At 50.4% G+C, this 18991-nt stretch overlaps 1 protein-coding gene across 7 annotated transcripts in view; it reads left to right on the plus strand.

Moving 5' to 3' along the window:
• The window catches only part of LOC137793836 (receptor tyrosine-protein kinase erbB-4-like), a 188042-nt gene that overhangs the window by 117525 nt on the left and 51526 nt on the right, over positions 1-18991 (plus strand). For 5 of the 7 annotated variants that reach the window (XM_068590179.1, XM_068590181.1, XM_068590180.1 and 2 more), the window contains exons 4-10: positions 11607-11741; positions 13112-13177; positions 14540-14658; positions 15427-15568; positions 16224-16337; positions 17973-18099; positions 18233-18306. In XM_068590179.1, the coding sequence (XP_068446280.1) occupies positions 11607-11741; positions 13112-13177; positions 14540-14658; positions 15427-15568; positions 16224-16337; positions 17973-18099; positions 18233-18306 (777 nt within the window). Of the gene's footprint in view, positions 1-11606; positions 11742-12478; positions 12540-13111; positions 13178-14539; positions 14659-15426; positions 15569-16223; positions 16338-17972; positions 18100-18232; positions 18307-18991 lie in introns of those variants that run through there. The other 2 variants (XM_068590184.1, XM_068590185.1) reach the window with 2 other exon arrangements.

The following is an 18991-nucleotide window of genomic DNA, read 5'->3' on the forward strand; positions in this document are numbered from 1 at the left end:
AAAAAAACAACAACCTGCTACCTGTTGTTGCTCGGCTTCTTCTGAAGAAACAAGAAAACACAGCGAGGCACGTCTCGTTAAAGAAAAGGTGACATTCATTGACATGCGGGCGCACAGGATGGGATGCCGCGTGTGACTCCGCGCTTTATTTTCTCATCTCCTTAGTTTTTTTTCTTCTTCTTCTTCTTCTTTCTCCCCGCTCCTTTACCCAGAAGTCATTGTCATGCCGTGCCCGTGCTTCGTTACATCAGTGTCGCGCTGTCGGCGCCGCGCGGCAGCCCGTCGGTGCTTTTTTTCTTTTTTTTTGGTTTTGTTTTGTTTTAAATCCTTTGACGAGGAGACCCCGGGGGCCTTCGGGGGTTTGTCTCCATTAGTGGCTGCGAGGATCTCTAATGGAACGGTAATAGTCCCCCAGGGCGGCGCGTCTGCTGCCCCCTGCACCCGGTCTCCGATACTCGGGTTCACACACTCAGATGGTCTGCCTGAACACAGCTCCAAACCTGTGATTTCGTCATGTCATGCATGCCGGAAACACTGGTTTCAGGACGAAAAGGCTCAGCCTGAAGGGCCTCAAGCGGGCAAATGCTACCAACTATCGAATATTACGAACGCACGATAGGATTTGTGTTTGTTTAAACCGACGATGGCTCCAATACGTCGGCGTACACAGGAAATGCGACTGTAAAAAAGTAGTGAATAGCAAGTTGAAGTCATTAACATTGGGCCCAACGATGTATTCTGCAGAGACAACCTTCCTCATCGGGCTCAAACTGCTCACAGTGAAAGCAACGGCTGGTGAGGCTGAATGAGTCAGCATTTCCACTTAACAGTCCTTGGAAATTCCCCTTAATCAAACCAAATAGCCATGACTTCATCAAACTAGCTCATTAGAGCTGAATTTATATTTTCAGGACATTAGGATTACTTGCGAGCAGATTCTTGTCAAACCCTGGGTTTTTTTTTTAACGTGTGACCCGGCGCCATGTTGGTGTTGGAGAGGACGAAACCCAGCCAGCCGCTGGTGCGCTGCACCTGAATTCATACGTTTGTCTGCAGATTGGGGCCAGAAAACTGCAGCGTCATCAAGCTAAAAAAACACAGCATTTGGTTGGCTAACGGTTTCGCTTGGCAATAATTAAATTCAAAGCGCCTGCTCGCCACCAGGCCCGCGCTCCCGCCTGACATTGCAACGGATTTGCATGCTCGAGGGCCTCGGGGAAGGCGAGGGAGGGGGAGGGGGGGACGGATGGCGCGCGCCTCGCTCCGCCGCGTCGCTGTGCGTGCGTGTGCAATTTGAGTCCTCGTTCACCTCGCAGGCGTCTTGCAAGCTGCTTGACTTTGCCGGCTTTTTAATGACATTTTTGGGGTTCATTATTGTTTTAAGTGCCGCGCCTCCGTCCGAGCCCCTCTTGAGATCTGCAGCGTAACACACACACGCACACACACACACACACACGCACACACACAAATCCATCAAAGTGCCGAGCGTCGCCAATCATCGCCACTGATTTGTAAGTCTGTGGAAGAAGCCACGAAAGCCCACGGCCGAGTCTGGAACAGGGAGGGGTGGAGCCGGGCCGGCCCACCGAACCGCACGCTAAATATACTGTAGAACCAGATGGAGGCAATTTACTGGTCATAGTTGATTTGCTAGTGTGTGTGTGTGTGTGTGTGTCCGTGTGTCCCAAATTACCCAAGCGGAGGGATGAGTGCTGCCGCTCTGTGCCAGAAAGTGACAAATTGCCCATTTAGCCCATTGTAGGTGTCAATTTTAATGTAGAGGGCTAGCTCTGTTTTCGACACTTCATAAGCATTTTGCCCCACGAAAATATATAATGAGTCGGATTTGAATGACAAAATGCACGCAGTGTTTGCATATCTGTGTGTGTGTGTGTGTGTGTGTGTGTGTGTGTGTGAATGCTTGTGCACATTAAGGCTCAGAAGTAACCTTTTCCTGGACACTTAATCACAGCCGACACTTGGAGTTACGTGCTCAGCTCCTCAGCAGTTTCACTGTCTTGATGGCTCTCCTATGATCCATTCGCAGCGCCCTCTGTATTTTAGTGTGACGCTCTCAGCTCGGGCGATTGTACCAAAACACTATTTAATAACGGAGCCGCCTGCCGGGGCGACTCCGCTGCACGGCGAGCTGTCGCGGCCGCGGCAGCAGAACAACACGGGACCGCAATCCTGCGGTTGTTTGTACTTTGAGACTGTACCTGGCAATTTATTTGACAAGTGAGTTGCTTGACCTCTGGGTCCCTGAGACCTATTAAAAAAAAAGCCCAGCATGAAACTTCAAAAACACACGACTGGTGAAAATACTTTCGCGGATTTGTGTTTCTTTTTTCTTTGGAGCTCGTGGGGTTGTTTTTTTTTTTTTTAATTCATTTTCCGAAAACTGAAGAAAAGTAGAAGTTAGAGAGCGTGTGAACACAACTGTGATGATACTTCTTGACAAATAATGAACCCTCCACTAATCCCCCCCCCACCGACACGTCCACGCGCGGCAGCGTTAGCCGCTGATGACCGCCGCGGCGGCGGCGGCGCGTTAGCCTGCTTGGTATTCAGCGGCGCTCTCGTCTCTTTGGCTGGCTCTTTTGTTTGCCCGCGCTGATTGGAGGGCCTCTGGTTAATTTAGATGCAGGGAAGCGGTGACAGAAGAGGGCTTATTAGGGCCGTGAGCCCATCCCGCCTTAAGTGCAGAGTCTCCAGTTCCATTTTCATTTGCCTCCATTATTGAATTTGCTGGCTTCTCATTCACCCTGATTGCATTTTGTGTCACCTCTAAAAAAATAGAGATAAAAAAAAATAAAAAAAGATCGGCCTCCCCCAGAGGGAGTGATGGGAGACTTCCATGACGGCGTAGTGGAGTCAGGGACACGCAAAAGTTTTATTTTTTGAACATTGATGGCTTTTCTTCGGAGCCGGAGTTCTGCTCCTCGTGGTGGCGGTGTGTGTGTGTGCGGGTGTGTTTTTTTGCGTTGGGAAGAGAAGGAAACGGAGCCTTGAAGTGGAAAGGGAGTGTTTATGTCTGGTGTGAAGGAGGACGCTGACAGACGGGTGGAGCGGCAGTGGGTGGAGGAAAAGACTGATGGCAGGGTTTCATTTAGCATCCATTGAATCTTTTCGAAAATGGAGGGGAAAAAAAAACCAAATTGATGTCATCTCCGCCTCCACCTTTTGGCAGCGTCCTCCAGCACCTCGGCAGCCTCCGTAATCTCCTAACCGCGGCGCATTTTTCATAAGGATTCATCGCAAAACAATATCATTCGAGACTGCAAAATTTAATCAGGGGCTTTAAAACACAATTATGGTTATCGGGGAGGACGCGGCGGCGGCGGCGCCGCAGAACGCGATGGAGGAGGTGGAAGGGGGGGGGGGGGGGGTGAGGGTGAGGCTGGAGAAAGCAGCGGGGAAGATGGAGGGGACCTCCCCCGCACTGTCTGCGCCCTCGCGCTCCTCTCCCATTTGTCACCGAGCACAATATCTCTTTGGCTGGCAGAGCTAATAATGGAGAAGTGGGGGGAAACGGGACTCTGGAGACACACCTCCGCTTTGCCATGAAGATCAGATAAGTTCTCCTCGAGTCAGAGCCCTCCTCCTCCTCCTCCTCCTCCCGAGCGATGGATTACATCATTTATAAAACGCGCAACATCCACGGCTTTTTAGGTGTGGGAATGATACGGTGGAAACGCCACTCGCGAGCCACTTTGCACTCTGAAAAAGTTCATTTTGTTTCGGCCGCGGCGCAACCGAAGCCCTTCTGCTGACGCTTTGCTTTGTCATGCCTCGGGGCAAACTAGCCGGCGTTTTCTGTCTCTATTATCATGGCGATCTGCAGCCATTTATCTACCAGCGGCTTGTTTGCAGTCTGGAGACTTAACAGTTATTCATGGGATTTGAGAAGTCGTTTTCACTTAAGCAGCTACTTTCTCAACAGCCTCTGTGTTTTTTTCTCCTGCTTCCTTTTCCCTCCCCTCTTTAGAGTAAACATGCTTGAAGGCACTGTACAGTGGAGTGCTTCACAATTACACACAGTGGGTTTCCTGAGAGACCGGCTTTCCAGTACAGTCCTACCTCAAATCGCTGGGGTTTCTTAGGCCGACTGTAAATTGGCCGAGGAGAGAACTTCCACAGCTTCATTTCAATCGCGGGTTTCGTTTTTTTTCTTCCCCGCGAGACGCTGACGCGGCCGCGCCGGCCTCTGACGCGCCCGACGCGCCAATTACCCCGTCGCATTTGTTCGCACCGACTTCCTCCTCACCGGGAAACGCCCGTCCTGCTCGTCTCTTCAGGACGGCTCTTTGTTCTCCTCCCGCTGAAGTGTCGCTCGTCCACAACAGTGCATTGTGGGCATTCCAGCCGCCAGATGAAAAAGACTTTGTACGGGAGCACGGGGAACCCGACGCCTCGACTCATCCCGTCGCCTCTCTCTCTCTCTCTCTCTCTCTCTCTCTCTCTCTCTCTCTCTCTCGTCGCCTCTTGGTGTGTGTGTGAAGTTCAAAGTGCTTTGTGGGAAACTTGAGACGGATGCTGGTTGGCAGGGCAACTGCTTTTGTGATCTTTTTTTAGCCTCTTCTTGTTTTTTTCGCGTCTATTCCGCGACGGCAGAAAGAAGTTTCGACGCCACCGCTCTCCCTCGCTCTTCCAACTTCGCTCCGTCGGCTCTGGCGCCGGTCGTCATTTTCCCGCGGCTGCGGATTTGTTGCACTTGTGTAATGCTCATCGGCGTTCCCCCCCGAAGAGGTTGCACTCTAAGAAAATGAAGGCAATTTGTATCATCCCCCCAGTTCGGCACCTTCTGTCACGCCAGCTGTCTGCGCCGTGTCACAGGCGACGCAGAGCGCCGGGAACTGATGCATGCAAATGACTGCAAAGCAGCTTACACACGTCCCGTAAATTCCCAAATAAAAGATCTCCAAACAATGCGTCGGCGTGCCGGGTTCCCCGATAAATGCTGCGTGAAGAAAATAAATGTGTTGAGGTGAGGGATGGGTGGGGGGGGGGGGGTGAGAAATGACTGATATGGTGAATTCAAATCTGCATTCCCACGGCGTGCAGCACCATACGTTTGCCTTTTGAAACAAGGAGAAATTTGCATTTTCACCAGTAATTTATTCTTCCCGCCGATCTTTTGTGTCAGCTGACGGAGGAACTCGACACTCGACGCTCCCTGCAGATGTTAAGAGCTGAGATTTCCAGCCCTCGACCCGGCTGAGAGGCTTAAATACCTTCTAAGTGTCGGCACGTGTGACACAAATACAAAGAAGTTTTACACTGCGGACGATTACCAAGTCAGCACGCCAACCAAGGTCTTCTATGGCCAAAAGCTGGCACATAATTAAATATAGCTCATATATTGTTGTGTGTGTTTGTGTGTGTCTGTGTGTGTGTGTGCTCTCTTTATGTATTTACATTAAAAGGTACACCAGGAAGAGGTTCATGCCTCTGAGCCACTAAAAGGCGCTTTAATGTGAAACGCACGAGCGGGAGGTTCGGAGATTTATCGACGGCAGCGAAATGTCGACAGAAGCAGGACAGACGAGAGAAGATTAGATTTATTTCACGTGCAATCTCCCACATTTATCAATAACAAAGAGGAGCCGCAGGGTTTCTCTTAAGAGCAGAAATAGCTCTTTAAATGTTAGCAGATTAGAAGATAAATATGATGCGATGCAGAGGAGAGGAAATAGAGGGAAAGGCCTGCGTCTAATGCGAGCTCGTCTCAAATAAAGCCCAAATCTTTTCAATCTATTTATAGCATGACGTGATAGAAAGAAGATCACGGCCTTTTTAAATGACTGGATGGAAATTGCTATAAACGAAGATGCATCTTACTTTCTTATTATTTTGGGGGGCGGGGGGAATATTTTAATGACAATAAAAAGGGGGCGGGGCCTCCGCTGGTGCCCTCGGCGTTTCTCTCCCGCGCACCGAGGGATTAATCGGCATTTAAAAAGGTAAAGCCTCGGCTTAGCGCCCGTGCTCAGCCTACGAATGCGAGGCTTTGTGGACCTGACGCGGACCCGAGCTCCACCAGGCTTTTCCGTTCCGTCGGACTGGAGGTGTTCATCAGAGAGATTATTTATGTCTTTTAATAAATGTGCAAAGGGCTTTTCCTGAGCGCGTATGCTTTTGTAAGTGTGTGGCTCAAGAAAGCGGCCCGACGGCGGAGGCTGGAAAAGAGCCGTCATCTCCATTTCTTTGGGTGGAGGTGTGTGTGTGGGGAGGAGGGGGAGGGGGGGGGTTTCCGGGACAAAGACGGAGCGATGATCCTCGTAAAAAAACACACAAAAAAGAGCAGAGCGGATGCAACCGCCCCTCCCGGGCCTCCGCTTGAGTTGTGCGATACGTGACAATAACGGGGGAGGAGGGGGGGGCACAGACTCATCAGGCGAGGACGGATCACCATTACGGCCTTATTCATCAGCGTAATTAGGGCGAGAAAGGGATGCGGGACAAGTGGCTAGCAGCACTGATGAAAGCTCATCAGCGGGCTCCCTCCAGAGCGATGGCCACTGATTGGTGCCGGGGCCATCATTGCCTGGAAAGTACTCCAAACTCGGGGCTCTTCGCTCTGCTGAACGACAGTCAAATGAACTTAATTGGCTGGCAAAGACAACCTGGCGCAGGGATCATTTTGACTTCCTTAACAATCTGCGCACTGATTGGCCTCCCCTCGATTCCGAGGGCGTGCGACGCGCAATGCAAACACGCGTGTCCCAAGGAGTCTCACACCGCATCGCCTCTCGGCGCCGCGGTCCCTCCCGCCCGAGTCGGAGGGCCTTTTTCTTTCTTGTTCTACCTCGACAGGAGGTGACTCTCTCTCTCTCTCTCTCTCTCTTTGCCATGTCGGGGAGAGCGAAGCGAGGCCGTGAGTCACGGCGGCGAGCCAAACGTGAACTCACAACGGAAAGGCGAGCCGTGTGAAAAGGTTACTTCCGTACTCTATTCCCCATCATCATCAGGTTCTCTCAGGCGTCACGTCGTTCATTCCAGACCAATGTTCTGCCCTTTAATTGGTTAATTTATCAACTTTAACGTCAACACACACACACACGCGCACCGGTGTCAGTTGTGTAATTTATTTGTGTTCCACAGAGTTATAATTGGCAAACCATCGGAAGTAGATGTACATTTGGTGATATTTATTGATTTGAATGGTGAAACTACAAAGGTCTGCAGCTTCTTAGTGAACGTACCGTCCGTCTGGCCGTTTAACGATGGTGGAGGGTTTGTAACTCGCCGATTCGAAGCGAGTTTCCACCGTCGAGCTGCAGCAGGACGGTGGAAACACGTTGAATTGCTCATGTGTTCATCAACCCTTTTGAATGAGTGAAGTGTGACAGTATCTACTTTGTCGTCTCCATTTGTTTAACACTTTGCACTTTTTGCTCGCTCGATGAAAAATGTGATTTTCTGTTTGTTATGAGTTGAAAGGGGGGGCGCTTGATGCGAGTATCTGGGTTTCATTTGTTCATCTCCGTTTGCTTTTAATTGGCTGACGTTGATTTTCAGCGCCAAATAGCACGCGGCGCCCTTTAGTCGCAGTGATGGGACGGGATGCCGTGCCGGAGAGACGTGAATCCACTCAGTTTGACGCAATAAACACCTCCTCGTCATCATCTTCTCCTCCGCTGATCACCTCGTATCTCACTGCACAGCGTCAAACCTAATCTCTGATTCAACATGACACTTCAACTTTTCACTCGGTGAGATTACGTCCTCCTCCCCCTCCCTCCCTCCCTCCCTCCCTCCCCCCTCCCCCCTCTCACATCTCCGTCACAGCGAGACACTTTGTGTCACTGCCAAGAGAGATGTCGCAAATCGCTCCACCAGAAGCGGTCTTGAACCCAACATGACCCGAGCATATGGCGGAGCCCTCGGCGGCCGCGTGCGCGCACAAAACAGCGTCGCTGTGTGTGTGTGGGGGGGGGAGGGAGGCGGGGCTTTCTTTTGTGTGATCGCAGCTCACTTCGGAGGCTGTAAAGTTCATTGAAGCATAATTAGCACCAAAAGTGCGGGAATTGAAAGAAGCGAGGCGCCGGGAGGAGATACGTTCGCGGCGCCTTTCCTCCTCCTTTGTACGATGACAGGAAGCGCACACACGCGTTCGTCATCTTTGGCGTTACGAGGCATCTTCTCCGAAACCCTCCAGCGAGAGCTTGAAAACATTGAGGGGTGTCGACTCGCCAGGCCTCAACGCGTAGGCCCTGCTAAGAGGAAGGCAATGGAGAGATATTACAGTTAAGAAGAAGTGACTTCAGCACCTTGGATGTTTTCTGTTGGACGACTGTCAATGCCAGCAGAGCAGTCCTTCATGTTGCCTCTCAACAATGGTTGAATCAATCGATCGCCCCGCATACTGTGGAGTCTGCACCCACAGCAGATGCTCTCAAAGTCCACACAAAGTCTGCACCGGGGCCCTCCTGGGACTTTTGTCTACGACGCAGCAAAATACGAACGTTCCTTCAACCAATCGTGGGTGACACAGGCCGATCGGAGGCTTTCACCAACAAACGACAAACACACGTCCCGTAAAAGTCTATTCATGCAAAAAATTTGGCAGTCGTCACGTTAAATGTTTCAAATTGTACGTCATTGTGTGAACCTGAGGCGATAAGCTCCCCTCTCTCTCCCTGGTGTTCTCCTCGTATCTCTCCACGTCTCGCCCCTCCACCTCCTCCACCCCCCACGTTGCCCTGATGGAGGACAATAGCTTTTATGACTACCTCGTAACTCACAGCCGCGTGGAGGGAGGGCGGAGGGGGGGGGGGGTGATTGGGCGAAGGGCGAAGGGTGGAAGGCGGCGGCGGCGGGTGGAGGGATGTAGCGGCGGATGTTCGGCTGTAGATCTCCCGACCTGATGGGAAGATCGAAGCGTGCAGGTGGGGGCACGGAGAGGAGGCAGGGAGGGAGGCGGGACTGTCCGGCGTTAACGAACGACCGCCCGATGCCGGCTTGTCGTGCCGCTGGAAGACTTAGTGCCGTTGCCCGGATGGACAGCCGAGGCGGCAATTTGTCTCCCGGCGAGCAGACGGGATCTGGACACGAGCACTTAAAAGAGCATTTGGGACCATGTGAGAAAGATGGCCCCCCATAAAATACAAAAAGTAAGAAGCCAAAATGGATTTTATCTGTCATGCCTTCAAATGTAGAAGTTATGAGAAATGGGCGCTGTGTTGATTTTTGTCGGCCCTCAAAGTTTTGTCTCAAATGTTTGAAAGCCAAACGGCGGCGACCAGCGGCACGTTGAGTTCAGCCAGGTGCATTTTCCTGACGTCAAAAGTCAAAGGTTTTTACAGAGGGAATTATCGATATTATTATTTTTATCCCCCCATGAATCAGAACAGACTGTCGACAGCCGCAAAGAGTCAACTTCACAATGTTTTGGGGATGAAATGTTGTTTAAATCAGGGTGTGAATGCTATATGACACAAATCCCTTCAGAATATAGAGAAGAATGACAGCGGAAAGTTTGGATGTGATAGTTGCTGAAGTGAAGATTTCTGGATCAAAAAACTCCTTTCGAGAAATTGGCCTTTAAAGATATGTTCATACATTTTGAACACGCTGCAGGTGAACAGAGGAAACATGTTAACTCATAGATATCACCATCAAACCTCCCCGGTTAACCCCTTACAGGACACGTTTATATCCTATTACACTTTTTTTTTAAGGTTCATCAAAAGATGCAACCAAATAAATACCTAAATGTGCATTTCGGATGCGTATTTCCACTGGACTGGAGGAATGGTGCGGAAGCAAAACTGTCAAAATTAGCCGGCGCATGAATAAAAGTCTGGTCTGCAGTGTGTCTCACACACTCAGGGTCACACCTCCTCCCATCAGTATGTGCTCATTCACTCTGTCCTGATCCTGAACACATAAACGTGTCCAGTCCTGGATGACGCCGGCGTCAACGCTGATTCCTTTAGTGTTTGAAAACGACGTCAAAGCGCGCTGACAGTCTGACTAAAGCGCGGGGTGGTCTCTTTTCTTGTCTTTTTTTTTTTTTTCCTCTCCTTTATTCCGCCCGCCACCCATGAATGTAAAACACCCGCTGATAAATCGTCCATTGTGACGGGAACATGATTACATGAAGCCGCGGCTGTAGGCCATTCAGCAGGCAGACGGAGCGCCGTGTCACCTCTAAGAGGGCTTTGAATAAATGTCCCCGTCTCCACCAAGGCCCACTTCTTTAATCAGGGTGTCGGATGGTAATGATTAGCTTCCTGCGTGAGCGTCTCCGCTGCTGAATCGCCCGCATAACTCATACGCTGTTAATAATCTGCCCGCTGGAGATAATATCCTTCTTTACCTTCGGCTAATCCGGAGCCGATTTGAACCACATTGTTACTTTCTTCTTTTTCTTTTTTTTTTTTGATTCGTGCATCAAATTTAATTTAGTATGACAAGTGCTTTCATGGAATCCGGCGCTACTTCACATTCAAGGAGAAGGGGACGCGAGGTGATTGGATCTAAATCCCCCCGACGAGGTTGAATAATACAGCCGGTGTCCCAGAGAGACGCGGATGGGGGCTGTTGTTTCTCCGCTGCCACGGGTCAGGGCTTGGGACGGGACGGGAGGGATTACTCCGGCATCATTTCATTCTGCGTCCGTATCCAAATCCTGGATTAGTAACAGGGAGAGGGATTAGAATTAGCTATCGTGCTCCACGCGCAGGCATCTGTTAAGGCCGCTGGTCCCTGAATAGAAACATATTTTTTTTTTTGCGGTGTGTGTTGTTGCCGTCAAGCAGATGCAGGAGGAGGAAGCTGCCTTTGTCTTTGGAGCGCCGGCTCTCCGTTTGATGGAGGAGGTCAAGAGATCTGCGATCCCTTATTTTGATGATTTGGGTTTGTTTTGAGCCAAGAGAGAGAGAGAGAGAGAGAGAGAGAGAGAGAGAGAGAGAGAGAGAGAGAGAGAGAGAGAGAGAGAGAGAGCCCTTGAAGATAATAGCACAACACTAAGATATTGAACATGTTCCAAAAATGCTTCTTTCTCTCTTTCTTTCCCTCTTTACTCAGGAGCCAGAAATCAATGAGATGTACTATGTTAATACATCTGCTCTCCACCTCCAGCCCGAAACTCAAGCGCTTTGTTTTATGAGCGGCGTCCGCGACGAGGAGACATGCGAAGCTTTGCATCTGCTCTCGCCGGTCTATTTCAGATTTAATTATCACAACAAGTGTCTGCCGTCTTGCAGCGGCATTCAAGCTCATTAACTCTCCAGCTCGGCGAATGAGTTCACGCCGGCGTTGGGTTTGGAAAGCACGCCGGGTCTTGTTGCGTGCTCGTTGTTCTGTGTGTGTGTGTGTGTGTGTGTGCAGTCGCTCTTTATGAAACATCATCGTCCGCGGACATGGCATTGAATTACTGTGTGCATTTGTCAATACCATTTATCTTCATGCTCAGATGGACTTCAGGGAACACTTAATGCAGCACAGTACTTTGAGACAAAGGAATGAGGGGAGTTAACCTTGAAGTATGGATTTTCTGCCATCTTGTACATGTGCTATATATCCACGCCTATGTGCTCATTTCTCTCCATCTCTTTCTTCTTCTTCTTCTTCTTCTTCTTCTCTTTCTCCCTGTGCAGAGATACTGAACGGGGGCGTTTATGTGGACCAGAACAAATTCCTGTGCCACGCGGACACCATCCATTGGCGTGACATCATCAAGAACCCCCAGGCCGAGCTGCTGGTGGTGCCATCCAACAACAGCAACCTCGGATGTGAGTGCCGCGCGTGCGTGGGCACACCAGTTGGAACCGGTGACTTTGGATGAGAATCCAATTACCCGGTTTATTTTATTTTATTTTCACGCGGCTTCTCCTGACGGCGGACCGCGTGCCAACACGCTCGTGGAAAAGCACACACCCCACCAGCAGCAGTCGTGCCCTATCTCTCTTTTTTTTTTTTTATTCATTCCGTTTGCCTGCCGGCGGTTTGGAAGCGAAATCACAAAGTGTTAGATCAACGCGTGAACCTTTCCCATTGTAGTGGTGTGGGAGCGGCTCTGCAGCGAGGCCCATGGAGCTGCTGTCTGCTGCGCTCTTTGTAAATCTCAGTGAATCTGACAGCTGGTTCGACGCTGCCCCCCCCCACACACACACACCCTCGCCCTCCTCTTCGTGGTCACCCCCTCCCCTGCTTTTGGACATACCAGGCGTCGCTATCCGGCGGACATTGCGTGTCAGAAGACGCTGACCGACTCGCTCAAAGTTTACTGCGCATTTTGCGCGGGAGCCTCGTTCCAAGATGGAGACGGGGTGAAAGATAGTTAAGCAAGTTTCTTCGTGCTCCCCCCCCCGCCTCCCCTCCCGCGTCAAAACAAGCGGTGGGAAATGTTGAGTTTCCTTGACGAGAAGACAGAATCTTCAGCGTGGTTTTACTAAAAAGGACGTGGTTTTTTTAAAAGACAGTTTTAAGAACAATATGTTTAAGAGAAGTGGCATTTTGTTGATGAAATGGCTCTGATGGAGGGGGAGGAGGAGGAGGAGGAGGATGAAAAGCAGCAAAGAACAGAGGAGGTGGGCCAAAAAAAATGACAAGAGAGCGAGTGGGAGTTAAGGTTGCCAAATTGGGGCCCTTTGCCAGCAGCGTAGTTAGTATTTAACATTAACAACCCCACAGTGGGAGTGGTTGACGAGGCCGGGTGACAATCTGCTGTACTATTCCACTCGCTCTGTAATTAACCCGTAGTCAATTAAGTCTTGATGATGGGCCACTGGCAGAGGAGGGCTGTTAGTGCTCTGTCAGGTCCCACTTTGCCTCCGCCGGCGCCTGATGGAAGGGAGTAAGAAGCCTGTCTCTCACGCTCATGTTTCCCACAGGCCACAAGTCGCCACAATGGCTGCGGGTCTATTGTCGGATGAGCGTAGGAGATTCAACAGATCTGTCAGCAGCCGGAGGGGGGGGGGGGGGAGAGTTTTAAGGGTGTGCGTGACTACACTTTTCGGCGTTTTTGTGATGTGAGGGGGCTGTTTCCATGTGTGTTTGCGTCAAAACTACATCTTAAGTTTGCTGAGGAGTTGTCTGAAGCGCAGTGCGTGTGTTTGTGTGTTTGTGTGTGTGTGTGTGTGTGTGTGTGTGTGTCCTGCAGGCAGACGCTGTCATCGCTCGTGTAACGGACGCTGCTGGGGCCATCAGGAAGACCAGTGTCAAACCTGTGAGTATGCACACACACACACACACAAGCAGTCGCCCTGCAGAGCCACTGGGCTGCTCACTAAAGTGGGACTAACAGGGCATCACAGATCCCGACTTAAAGGAATAGTTTGCGCTTTTTTCTTCCGCTCTGAACAGACAGACGCTGATATCAGTCATCTCAGTCTGAGAATAACATGTTTATTTCAATATTAGATGTTTCTTTTAACTTTAAACAGAGCCTGTTCCCCCTTCCAGTCTGTTTTTTTTTTTTTTATCATTTCTTTAAATCGACGTCCAGGCTTATCAATTTACAGCAGCTCTCGCCGAACGCAACCAAAAAAAAACCTCCAAAGTGACGAAGTGAAACGCGACAGACAAAAGAGGACGAAGCAGAGAGGGAAGAAAACGTCGCCTCTCTGTTTAATTGCACTTCCACTCGTGTCGTCAGAACCGAGAAGGGAACCGGCCTGTTTTTGTCAGGCTAACACAGACTAATAGACCACAGGGCCTTGTTGTTTTTTTTCCACTACTGCATCGTTATGTTCCCGACACAGTGCAGAGTGAGCGCAGCAGTTTTTAATGCCTCGGCTTCGAGCTCCTGCTGACTCGCTGGCTGGTGCGTCTCCTCCTCTGCCGGTAGCGTGTGGGAGGCCGTCCTTTAGCATCGGAGCTACTTTGATGCAATAGCTGCGAGCCACAGCCAAGTGTTTGTACTCTACTAATAATACTGGCTAATACGGCTTCCTCTTGCAATCATTTTGCAATAGAAATGCAGGAAAGAAGAGTTAATATCCCCCTGGGTAGCACAAGAGTTGGCATAGCAACAAAAGCCGGGCTTTCTGGGAATTATCAGCGCAGTTGGAAAGTGTCTTTGGCCAATCGGTCCGCTTGGCAGTCAAACACTCGTTGTACAAACACAGATACGGGGAATCGGTGGGGTCCGTGAACTTTCTTCTTCTACTTTCTTTATTCAGCGGAAATCAATTGAGTTCAGTCCAGCTCCGGCCCCGCCTCCGGCTGCCGGCCGCGGGGCCGGAGCTGGAGGCGGGGCCCGAGGATAACCGGCTGCTTCAAGGGCACCTCCAGAGCCGCTGTTGAAAGGGGAGAACGTGCGCCGTGTTTTTTGTTGTTGTTGTTGTTTTGTTTTTTTTTTAATCCGTCTGGCCGACCGTGCCGGTGACGCCGTGGTCACGGCCCCGCTCGTCTGACCTTTAGCTCGCTGAAGGCCCTCGTTTGTTTCCGGGCCTGCGTTCCACGACGCGAGAGGAAGGTCGAGGTGGGAGGGGGAGGGGCGGCGGCGGCGGCGGCGGCGTCTCTTTGAGCGAGTGAGAATGTGCGCGTCAGACCTTTTTAAATGTCTCTCTCCTCACTTCCTGGGCAGTGACAAAGACGGTGTGTGCGGAGCAGTGTGACGGTCGATGCTTCGGGCCGTACGTCAGCGACTGCTGCCACCGCGAGTGCGCCGGCGGCTGCTCGGGCCCCAAGGACACGGACTGCTTCGTATGTCACACACACACACACACACACACACACACACACTGCTGCCCTGTTTATAACTCGCCCTTTTCTTTATCTCTCTCATTTCTGCCCCAAAGACACCCCCAAAAAAACCCTCCACGGCTTTTTTTTTTTTCAGCATCTGTTTATCGGCCTCACCCGCATGAAAATGATCCACTTTGTTTACCGGCTGATAAATTGTTTGTCATTTTACGGGGCGCTGTAAAAGTCCTCCGCGGCGGGCGCTCTTCAAAAGAACAAATTGGTGATTCAGTGTTTCAATTAGCGGCCCTTTTATCACCTCAACTTCTTCCTATTTCGCAAACTCGTGCACAGGGTGGGCGAGGGAGGAGGGTGGAGGGGAGGAGGGTGGCACGCTGACGGAGACGATATTGTGGTTGTAATTCACAGGAAAGGCTCATCCGATTCAATTACGGCCGTTTCAGTCCGTGGCCACGGACGACAAAACACTTAGGAGGGTTTATGGGGAAAACATTTCACCATTTACATCGTGGCCGTGGGATCGATGGCTCCAATTCTTCTCCCTTTTGGCGTCCGAAGAGACGAGGGACGGCACGTCGCAATCCGGCGTAAAGAAAAAATGAAATGCGGCCGTAATACTCTCACTCCTTGTGACTTACGTGAGAAAATCACATGCCTTCCTTCTCCCTCTACCTCACCACACCCTCCCCCGCCTCCCCCACCTCGCCGTGGGGCGTCTGGCCAGCATCCTCTGCCTTCCTGCTCACCGTGGTCGTGTGCTCCCTGCAGGCCTGCACCAATTTCAACGACAGCGGCGCCTGCGTGACCCAGTGCCCTCAGCCGTTCGTGTACAACCCCACGTCTTTCCAGCTGGAGCACAACCCCAGAGCCAAGTACACCTATGGAGCCTTTTGTGTCAAGAAATGCCCACGTAAGTCTGCCGCGAGCCGCCAGTGGAAACGCCGTGACGCCGCGAGGACGCGGACGCTGGTCACGATGCTCACAATGGAGTTTTATAGACCGTGAGCTGGTGTCCGCTGAAGAGCCATTTAGCCTCTCATCCACCCTGAAATAAGATCCCAGACAATTATTGCAGAGTCGAGATAAATCACTCAAACATAAATAAATTGCGCATCTCAATCAACTAGTTGCTCCGCCATCTGTTTCGGCTTCTGGCAGCTGAAAAGAAAGCAAATTTGTGGTTCTTCCTCTCACAGATATGGAGTCAGAGTGCTGCAGTAATTCAGCGAGCACGCATTAAAAGTCAAGCTCCATCAACAGATTGTATATTCAAGTCCCACTGATCATCAAATGAGCATACACCAGTCGCATTTTCCCACCGCCGCTCCCAAGTACTAATTTGATTCATTACTTTTCTTGTGCAATGTAGCCCTAGACCATTAGTTTTGATCATTATTCAAAACGTGATTAAAATACAATAAATTCCTCGCCATTAGACGGGGTTTAGAGGAGTCTAAAGGCTACGCTTTGATGTCGAGGATCTGCTCCCACGTGTCATCGCAGCGTCTCTCCTGTGCAACAACACACCCCAAAGTCAACTAACACTCCTTATGTCCCGCCGGCAGATAATTTCGTGGTGGACCACAGCTCCTGTGTGCGAGCGTGTCCCAGCAACAAGATGGAGGTGGAGGAGAACCGCATCAAAATGTGCATCCCCTGCACCGACGTCTGCCCCAAAGGTACCCGATCGCGACTCTGCGGACTTCGGCCCGCGGTCCCAGTGTGCCGTCGTAAGAGGTCAAGTGTGTATGAATGTGAACGTCGCTGTTGTCATTTTGTTTCAACTTGAGAAAGTGAAGCGTCGGTGTTTTGCACGATCAGGAGCTGTCAAAGTGTGACTCCGATCCGCCTTCATCGGAGTCTCCATCACTCATAAGTGGCGTCTGTTGCCTTGTGAGGTTGTCATTCGTCTGTCGCGCGCAGGCACACTGACAACAGACAGATGTTCCAGTGCGTAACGTGCAAATTGTACCCACTGGGATGAAAATCAGGTTGATATTAATTCCTCCTGCTTCCCCCACTTCCTGGCCCACTGCAATGCATTTACTGTACGCACGAGAGCTTATGCAGTTAAACCATTTTAATCTAATAGCTTTATGCTAACAGCGATGATGCTGGATCAACAGAAGCCCACAGGAACGGCTTCAAACGCTTTCGAGGAAATGTAATTTATTATTTACAGGAGACAGATTATTATGTTTTCAATATTACACTACATACACATCTGCATTATTTAGTCTCATGTACCTGCTTAAACAACCTTTTGCGTTATTGTGTACTCGTTCCTACGGCTTCATAAAGTGCATACAGTCAAATACGTGATATTACGACATGACGCGTTCATTCTGTTGTTAATTTCAAGCCTAAATAGTTCTGACTTAATCCAACACCCTCTTTGTTCGTCAGGCGTGTATTGATGCGTTATTTAACGGCGTGCACTGCGGCCTCACGCGACTCATTTAGCCCCCTTCTCGTATTCCCGATGTGAACATTAACCGTAGCGCTCATTTCACGTCGGAGGATGACAAATACGGCATGAGTGAAGGTCACACGCTCGACGTGTTAATTAACACGGAGCGGTCCCGCGAGGAGAAACTGCCGCTACCTGCTCAGTAATTACAACTCATTCTGCGCCAGTGTGAGCTAAATGCCGAAAACGCCTAATGTGAAATTAAACTGCACTACGTCAGTTCAATACGGAGGATTAGCCCCTCCGTCACATCGTCCCCACGAACCTAACCGACGTCGCCGTTTCTCTTTTGGGGCGAGGGCGGCGGTTTCCTCCAGGCTCTCGCGTGCGGCGCCTCCATTGATTGGCTCAAGTCTTGATTGCATCGTCACGCAGCAGGGCGGGGTTAATGAGGGGTAGCCCAAGGAACTGGGGGGAAATGATAACAAATTAACATTTCAGATATGGAATTGGCTGGTATAAATCACGATCAAAAACTGGTTACCCCACTTAATGCGAGCCTTATTCATCATCGCCTCCGCCTCTGTCAGAAATACTCGCCTCACACACCAGACCGCCAGTGTAATTAATGCAGACGTAATGAATTCATTACGGGGAGGGATTGGCTGCGGATCGGCCCGTGCTTTCGTCAAAAGAATTCCAGCGCCCGGCGAGAGGGCCGTGGCCTCGCCGATGCACCGAAAGCCCGGGTGTATGTTCATGAGAGGGAACCGACGTGACAAACAGCTGATAGGAGTCGCTCAGAATGAGGTCTCCCGCCGTGCGAGGGCACTTGGGATACGCACTACGGGCACCTAAAGCTGCTCCGTCACTGAAATGATGTGCGGTGGTTTGTTTGCGACAGTGTGCGACGGCATCGGGACGGGCAGCCTGCAGACGGCTCAGACCGTGGACGCCAGCAACATCGCCAAGTTTGTCAACTGCACCAAAATCAACGGCAACCTCATCTTCCTCATCACGGGCATCAAAGGGTATAAGTCTCACACGCAACCATTTCAATCCTGTTTTGGTCTTGTTTTAGTCAATGCGCACTGTCGTCGGAGCATACGGAGCGTTTCATCTCCAGATAGTGGTTCTGAAGTGTGTGTTGATGTGTTTCTTCAGGGACATGTATCACGGGATCGGACCTCTGGACCCTGAAGGCCTCAACGCCTTCCGCACCGTGAAGGAGATCACAGGTGAGGCTCAGCGGAGTCACCTCGGGAAACAACGCAATAACATTGCGTAGCGTGTGTGTGTGTGTGTGTGTGTGTGTGTTTGTGTGTAAGAATGTGTGTGTGATGTCACCTCCAAGGCAGTAAAAGAAAGCTTTAAGGAGAAAGTGTAAAGCAGATTTTTGTCTGGGAACTCTTAAAGGTGCTCTTGTGGATATTATGTTGTGTGTGTGTGTGTGTGTGTGTGTCTAATAGTGGCACATGCTTACAGTAATGTGCTGCTGGGTGTGTGTGTGCATGCGTGAGTGTGTATTTATTCATTAACTATTAGAGGCCTTAAGGGATGAGCAGTACCTCGTATACAAAGCCTTTTGTCATATTAAACTGCGACTTGCAGTTGAGCCAAACAGCTAATGGAGTGAAACTGCATTTTCATAATGAAAACCCGAGCAATAAGAAAGAGCAATGGCCTCTCTATCTCAGCCATTTCCTGCTCTATCCCTTTAATGTCATTTCCACAGATCCTGATTTGATGTAATCTGTCATTAAAGGCAAGTGCAACTGGACAGATTGTGCAGGGCATTAAATCCATTCTTTTAATTAACGTATATTGTTCTTCCCGAGCACTTTTCTTCTTCTTTTTTTCTTTGGACAAAATGTGGGCTCTTGCTTGAGCTTCACAGAGGCGGTGCGACTCCATGATGCATGA

Source organism: Clinocottus analis, unplaced genomic scaffold (genome assembly GCF_023055335.1).
Source record: "Clinocottus analis isolate CAN_PGR_092001 unplaced genomic scaffold, fCliAna1.0.p SCAF_24, whole genome shotgun sequence".
NCBI lineage: Eukaryota > Metazoa > Chordata > Actinopteri > Perciformes > Cottidae > Clinocottus > Clinocottus analis.